At 45.3% G+C, this 8,251-nt stretch overlaps 1 protein-coding gene across 2 annotated transcripts; it reads left to right on the forward strand.

The window, feature by feature from the left end:
- LOC126985454 (cilium assembly protein DZIP1-like) lies at nucleotides 1–7,285 on the forward strand. 2 transcript variants are annotated; one of them, XM_050840338.1, is made up of 3 exons: nucleotides 1–170; nucleotides 1,091–1,743; nucleotides 3,515–7,285. In XM_050840338.1, the coding sequence occupies exons 2-3, from the start codon at nucleotides 1,405–1,407 to the stop codon at nucleotides 6,323–6,325; spliced, it is 3,150 nt and encodes a 1,049-aa protein (XP_050696295.1). In that variant the 5' UTR covers nucleotides 1–170; nucleotides 1,091–1,404; the 3' UTR covers nucleotides 6,326–7,285. The 2 variants fall into 2 exon arrangements, with proteins under 2 accessions (XP_050696295.1, XP_050696296.1); XM_050840339.1 differs by lacking the exons at nucleotides 1–170; nucleotides 1,091–1,743 and adding an exon at nucleotides 2,586–2,922.
- The last annotated feature ends 966 nt before the right edge of the window (nucleotides 7,286–8,251 follow it).

Below are 8,251 nucleotides of genomic sequence, written 5' to 3' on the forward strand. Positions count from 1 at the left end.
TCTCATATGTTTCGTGACACGCAGAGGTCGTAGGAATAGATGGGAAGGTAGAATTTGGGCATTAAAACCTGGCGATGTACCGTAAGAAAGAGTGAAATACAGACAAAGGCGTGAGATCACTCCGTTACCATGACAACCACGTGATCACAACAACAACATCTCTGGAGGCTGTGAGTGATGACAATATTTTCCATCTACTGACTAACTCCTTTCCTCTCCTCACCAGTCATTATCAGGAAGCAAATTACAGATATTATTACCCCTTTTGGCTGCCTTGACGCCTTAAATCAACAAAGGAAAATCAAGATATCAGTGTTTTAGATTTACCTCAAGGCATCTCATATCTCGGAGGCTGTGATCGGAAGCATATTTTTTTCTCTTACTAACTAACTCTTTTCCTCTCCTCACCAGCCATTCTCAGGAAGCAAAGTACAGATGTCATTACCCATTTTGGCTGCCCTGACGCCTTAAATCATCAAAAGAAAGCCAAGATATCAGTGTTTTAGATTTACCTCAAGGCATCTCATATCTCGGAGGCTGTGGTCGGAAGCATATTTTTTTCTCTTACTAACTAACTCTTTTCCTCTCCTCACCAGCCATTATCAGGAAGCAAAGTACAGATATTATTACCCATTTTGGCTGCCCTGACGCCTTAAATCATCAAAAGAAAGCCAAGATATCAGAGTTTTAGATTTACCTCAAGGCATCTCATCTCTTTTGGAGGCTGTGGTCATAGGCATAATTTCTCTTTTTACTGACTAACTCCTTCCCTCTCCTCACTAGTTACCTCCAGGAGACAAAGTACACCTATTAACGCCCCTTTTGAGTGTTCTGTTGCTTTAAAACACACACAAGAAGCCAAAATATCAATGCTTTCCTTAATTTTGACTTGCATTTTTTTTACCAACTTATTCCTATCCTTTTCTCATCAGCCATAGAAGCAAGAAAGATATATTATTGTGTTTCTACCTAATAATTACCTCTTTTGCATGCCCTGGTTCCTTAAAACATACACAGGAAGTTAAGATATTGATGTTTTCTCAGATTTACATACTTAGCAACTAACCTCCTCTCGTTCTCTCCTCCTCAGTTACCTGCTAAGAAGGAAAGAATATATATTAACACCCATCTTGATAACCATGAACAAGGCACAAACAAGAAGTCAAGTTATAATGTATAATGGAATGAAGATAATGTGAGGAAATTATGATAAAATGTAAACTAGACAAATTAAGAAAAGAAAAAAACTATGAGAGAATGATATGGTTGGATAAAAGTGGAACAAAAGTACTATAAAGAGAAATTATGAAAAAATATGGAAAATGAAAACTAGAAAAAATAGAAAATAAAAGAAACACCATAACATTTTCCCAGCCATTCCATTCCCCATCACCACCCTTCACCATGTCACCATCGGGGGGAAACGCAATTTCCGCTGGGGTTGAATTCCCTTCCCAGCGGCGCGAGAGAATTGACTGGCATAAACTAGCATCCATTGACCTCCGTGACCTGACCTCAGGGTGTCCTATTGAGGTCCTACAGGAGAACTTGACCCAGGTTGCGTTTTGTGATGCCGAGGCGGAGTTTGACCTTGGGACGTTGGCGGGGCAGCGGAACTTGTTGAAGGTGTTCCGTCTGGCTCAGCTCACAGTGCAGTATCTCTTCCTGTCCCAAGAGTTCATGGAGACCCAGCTGAAGGAGGCCCAGGAGGAGGTGGAGCAGCTCTCGGAGAAGTACCAGCAGGTGGGGCGCTTGTTATTACTCTCTCCCTCTCTCTCTTTTTTTCTTTTTTCTTTTTTTACACCAATAGAGGCAGCTCAAGGGCATAAAACAAAACCAGTAGTACTAAAAAAGCCCACTAGACGCTGCCCTGAGCAAAAGAAAAACAACAAGAAGCCAGAGGAGAGGTCAATGTCGGGTGGAGAGGTGTCTTGATTCTCTCTTGAAAGACTAAATTGTGGCCACTCATCTCTACTTCCTATATTGGGGCAGTGATTAGCAGGCTTTTTATATATATTTTTGCCCTTGAACTACTTGCTTGTCTGTAAAAAAACTGTGTGTGTTTGTAAAGGATGAAGCTTGTTAACTCATTGGGTGTTGTTTGTGTTGCATCTTTTTTTTTTATTCTTCTTAATTTACTCTCACTGTCTCTTTTATTTTTCATTTCCTTCCTTTTCTTCTCCTACTTAACCACCTCCTCTTTTTCCTCTCTTTTCTGTTCTTCCTCTGCTCCTCCTCCTCCTCCTGCTCCTCTTCTTCCTCTTTCTCATCTATTTTTTTTCATTACGTCATCAATTATGCTTCTCAGATAATTCACCTGTCACCACCACCACCACCACCACCACTACTACTGCTACTACTACTACTACCACTACTACAACTACAAATATGTCTGCTCATTAAGGGGACTCTGTTTGGGCCTATATTATTCTTTTATTTTCCCTTGACTCCCTTTCATGGACCTCAATAATAATAACAATGATATAAGGAAGTCTAGCTTATATGCACTATTTTTTGCAGTCACTTGTATTTCATCATCTTTTTCTTTCATGAATATTTTTTAGTACATATGGCTTCTTAACCCTAGATTACTATCGTTGTCTGGAACCCTGGCATGGGGGGTTAATTTGCGTCCCAGAAGGAAATCTGTTAGACATACGGTGCTGTACAGCCATGACATTTCAGTCACCATTCTGCCCTTGGTGCGTGAGGTGTGTTTGTGTTTTTCCCGTGCTTAATTCCTGAACTGTTCCCAATTGTCCGGAATTCCAGACACGATAGTAATTATAACATATCAAGTATAATGCAGGCAATAGGGCTTCCGAGGCTGGATCATTTCAGGGGACGTGTGAACTCCACGTGTGGCACAACTCAACACAATCAGCCAACACCGCATGGCAGTGGTGCCTTCATTAGGGAAAGGTAGCATTTTTTTTAAAGTTTCACACATTTTTTTCTTTTTTTTGTAATGTTATTTTTGGGTAATATGTTAAGTTTATAGGTCATAGAATTGAGAATGTATTCTAGTTTAAGTAAAAAAAATTGTAATTAAACTTGTACCATTTCTATATGTGTTTTCAAGCCCACAAAGTTTGTCCGAAATTACGGACATCGATAGTAACCACATTAGTCCAACAACAATAGTAAATCTAGGGTTAAAGTGGTAATATTTTCATCCTTTCTCTTCATATTCTTATCCCTCTCACTCCTGTATCATCTCTCTCCTTTCCTCTTTTATCCTCCTATTCTTTTTCTTCCTATCCTCATCCCTCTCCCTCCTATGTCACCTTTTCCTTAAGTTCTATATATGAATCACTTCCTCTTTTATCCTCCTGTTCTTTTCCTTCGAATTATTATCTCCCTCTCTTCTATGTCACCTCCTTTTCAGTAACTTCTTTATATGAATCACTTCCTCTTCTATCCTCCTGTTCTTTCTCTTCGAATTCTTATCCCTCTCTCTTCTACATCACCTACTTTTCCGTAAGTTCTATATACGTATCACTTCTCTCAACAGGTGAAGGCCAAGCTGGTGCAACAAGTGGACGAGGCGCGGAAGATGAAAGCCACCAACAGGAACATGCGCGAGACAGTCAAGCACATCAACTCCTTCGCCATCAACAACGGAATATTCCAGGCCGTCCGCTGCCTCCACTGCCCTAAGACATTCCGTAGCCCTGATTTCCTGCAGGCGCACCTCTATCGGAAGCACCCAGGGTATGCGGCAGCCTCGGTTAGCGTACCTATACCCCAAGCAGCGCCTCCTTCCATGCCCTCCATTGTCAGTCCTGCACAGGTTACGTTAGTTCCTTCCGCTGGTAGTCTGCATCCTACTGACCCTCCCGTACAGGTTAGTCAGGTCCCGTTGGCCGCCCCAGAGGTCAAAAGGCAAGAGGTCGGCGTTAGTACCCTCACCGGCACTCACAATCCCTCCGAGCAGTCATCAGGTCCGCCAAAAATGAGTGACGTTGATTCCTTTAGACTGAGTGAAATGAAACGGAAAAGTGAGACCATGAGTTTGTCCGTTCCGTCGAAACCCAATGACGTTGATTCGTACCGACTGAACGAAATTGAGCGGAAATGTGAGACCATGAGCGACAATTTCCTCCGGCTTATCAGGGACTTGGAGGAGCAGAAGAAAGTGCTTGAGGCCGACCACAGCAGGAAGCAGGAGGAGGTGAAGCTGGCCTGGGAGGAGAAGCGGAACCTGGAGGAGCACTACGAGGCACAGCTGGAGAAGTTAAGCCGGCGGGTGACGCAGCTCCAGAGTACGGAGGTGGTTCATCCGTCTCCCGCTGAAGACGATGACCTCCGACAACTCATCCATCGGCAGGAGGAGGAGCTGCATCGCCTCCGAGACCAGATAGAGTCTCAAGCCGCCGGGAGCCGAGTGGATGAGATACGAGGGCTGGATGATGTCGACGGATTACAGGAGCAGCTTCAGGACCTCAAACGACAACTTCACGAGCAGGAGCGGAAGCATAGGAGGTCACTTAAGGAGATGCAGGACTCCCTTCAGAGGAACTACGAGAACGCCTTGAGCTCGGAGAAGGACAGATTGAAGGATATGGTGAAGGAGCTATCGCGTGAGGACCCAGTAGGAGCAGGAGGAGTCGGAGTAGCAGGAGTCCCTCATAAGCCACCTCCTTCTCCTAAATCTTCTAGTCAACCCAAAAAGCCACCAACACCGAATATGGCAACTAAACCAGCTGTGGCGATTCACAACATGGCAGACTCAACTCCTTCCTCAGCCACACCACAGCCACACAGACCACAGCCGCACCTCATGGACGCAGACGACACAGAGAGCGAGACAGAGAGCGACACAGACACATCGTACTGGAACCAGAGTAAGATGAAAGTCAAGCACCTCCAGATTAGCTCAAAGGGAGGAAAAGACACACAGACTAACAAAAATAAAGACTCCTCACTGACAACAGAAGAGGAGGAGGAGGAGGAGGAGGAGGAGGAGGAGGAGGAGACAAGGAGTGAGGGAACATCTGAGTCACTCCACCTCGATGCGTTACTCCGAGACAACCCGCAGCTCTGGGGTCAAATGAAGGAGGCGACATCTGAGGTTCTTGACGCCAGACTTGACACCCTAGGCATCGATCCGTCTTCTAAGGGTATTAAGACCGACACCTTGACCTCCTGCCTTGCCCAGCTCAGGAAGGACCGCAGGACACTCGAACGAAAACACGACAACTTCAGCGCCTTAAGAAAGAGACTGGAGAATGAGGTCACGGCAAAGGTCGATGATACTATAGACGACGCGAACGATACAACCGACGACACACGAATGGAAGTAACAGACGAAAAAGGGCGGCAAGGTCAAAGAGGTGTGCTGTCGAGGATGGTCAAGAATGTGCAGTCCAAGGTCAAGGAGCGGTCCAAGGTCATCCAGTCGTCAATGTCCAAAACCGGGACATCCATGAGGTCAGGCGTGAAGGACATCTTCCAGACCACAAGGAGTAGCAATGACATCCAGGTTCTAGGGACACACAAGGATGTAGGACTCTCAAAGGATGCCGCAGTGCAAGATGAGAGCTCTGAGGAGGAAGAAGAGGAGGAGGAGGAGGAGGAGGGTAGCACAGACTCAGACAATGAATCCAGAAGTGCCAGGATTGAGGTGCATAACGAGACCATGAAATCAGTGAGACGGAACCTGTTTTTGGACCCTGGGGGAGACTCAGGTACAGCCACAGGATCCAGGCACACCCCAGGGACAGCCACAGGAGCCAGACACACCCCAGGGACAGCCACAGGAGCCAGAAACATCCCAGGACCTAGACACGCCTCTGGGTACTTCGACAACAAAACATATGGAGAGGAGAGTGAGGCAGAGGTCGGATGGGACTCAGAGCCGGAATACGAGAACATGAAAGAGGAACCACCGAAGCGAACTGACAGCCTGCGCCTCTCTCTTGAACCTGCCGACCTGCACGCTACACCCCAATCCTGGCAGCCTGCAGAGGAGCCACAGCCGATCAAACTCAAGCGACCAACTGGGGAGAAGGTCACAGGACTCACACGGACTATCGAACTGCAGCTGAGCGGAAGGAAGAAGACGAAACTGGCAGGTGCGGTGGATGTTACGACGGGTCTTGAGGCGTCGAAGGAGAGTGCCAGAAGGATGAGCGCCTCCCAGGACTCGCTTGGCATTCACGAGTTGAGGAGTGCAAGCGAGTCGTCCAATACGGTGCGCACGAATATGTGGGGATCGGCCGAGGCATTGGGGAAGGAAAAGCCACCAAGACCTTCGACAAGTAGAGGAAGGATACACTCATGGGATTCTGAGGAGGATTTGGATATTAGCGACCTGGAGTGAGCGATGGAGTTTGTTTTATCATTTTATTTATTCTACTTTCATTTATCTATTTTTAGGGGGGAGGTAAAGACTGCGAAGACCTTCCATAAGTAGAAGAAGAGTGAATTTTTGAGACTCATTGAAACACTTGGATATTATATTGACCTAGAATGACCTGTGTGAGTTTGTTGATATACTATTTATTTATTTTGTTTATTTCATGATCTTAAGGGCAAGTGAAACTGAACCGTAACATGTAAAGCCTCCTGCCCTCGAAGAACAGGTCATTTTGTAGGTAGGGAAATGGAAAAAAATGATATTGCGAGTTTTTTTATATATACGTATACTGCTAGTCTCATACTTTTGTCGGTTAGTATTTTTCAGTTTTGTATTAATGTTTTGAAGATAAGTTGCATTTATTTTTGTAGTTTTGTATAGATTTTAACAGTTTTTACTTTTATGATGGTTGTGTGGTAACATTATGTATTTCTATTGATATCCCCAATTTTGGGAAAAAAACAGGCCTTTTTGGGGAAAAAAACACACCTCTCCCATCAAAATGAGTGAATGAAATTGAATTGAATTGAAATATTTATTGTTGTAAAATACAACAAAGGGGGATGGCTAGTCTTGCAGACAAACCCCTGACTATGCTAGTTAAAAAAAAAAAAATCTATTGTACAAAAATATAAACATAAGTTGAGGTTAGTTAACAGAAAAAGGAATTAGAATGTAAATGCTGACATTGCCTTCCTATCATGCAAATAGTCTTTGACCCACCCCAGTAATTTTCCTGTAACTGAACTCCCTATAGCTTTTAAGGCAATTTATGTGGTAAAGTTAACAGATTTAGTTCAGTTATATTCCATGCCAAATTCTCTCAATATCGAGACGGCAATGACTGATCCGCCAACCCATAATGCACCGCGGCCGTGACGTCACGCGAAACATCTAGTCAAGGTAAATAAATAAAAAGTGAAATATTGGTTATAAAACTTTCATTAAACTCCACGGTAAAGTCACTTGTTGTTTTAGGTATTATTAGTAGTTGTATCAGTATTCTAGTAGTAGACAGTAGTAGGTCGATGGGGTGGTGGCGGCTGCGGGGTTAGCCTAGCCACGCACCTTACCACACAATCTCAACACCTCTTGCTTCCTCTGCAGGCGCCACTACCCAATAGGCCAGTTTCACGTGGAAAACTATAGCGTCGATCGCCGCCATTCATAACGATCAAAACAAACAAAACGAGTGTGAATGCGGCCCTTCGAGACTTTAGTGACAACAAAACAAAGACCAAGCTTACTAATGTATTATGTAAACAAGCATAGCATGTCCCCCCATCTCAACTCCAGCAAGGTGGTGGTAAAGAAATGAACGGACTCTTCCATCACCATCGACAACATCCTCCGCACGGACCTGGAGGCCAACAACAAGGGGCTGGTGAACGGCAGGCTGTTCCTCACTACATGGCCTCCACGTCCACCAGACACCAGTCCCATTACCAATCCTTCCCCTATCCACCAGTCCCATTACCAATCCTTCCCCTATCCACCAGTCCCATTACCAATCCTTCCCCTATCCACCAGTCCCATTACCAATCCTTCCCCTCTCCACCAGTCCCATTACCAACCCTTCCCCTCTCCACCAGTCCCATTACCAATCCTTCCCCTATCCACCAGTCCCATTACCAATCCTTCCCCTATCCACCAGTCCCATTACCAACCCTTCCCCTATCCACCAGTCCCATTACCAACCCTTCCCTTATCCACCAGTCCCATTACCAACCCTTCCCCTATCCACCAGTCCCATTACCAATCCTTCCCCTATCCACCAGTCCCATTACCAACCCTTCCCCAATCCACCAGTCCCATTACCAACCCTTCACCTATCCACCAGTCCCATTACCAACCCTTCCCCTATCCACCAGTCCCATTACCAACCCTTCC

Source organism: Eriocheir sinensis, chromosome 59 (genome assembly GCF_024679095.1).
Source record: "Eriocheir sinensis breed Jianghai 21 chromosome 59, ASM2467909v1, whole genome shotgun sequence".
NCBI lineage: Eukaryota > Metazoa > Arthropoda > Malacostraca > Decapoda > Varunidae > Eriocheir > Eriocheir sinensis.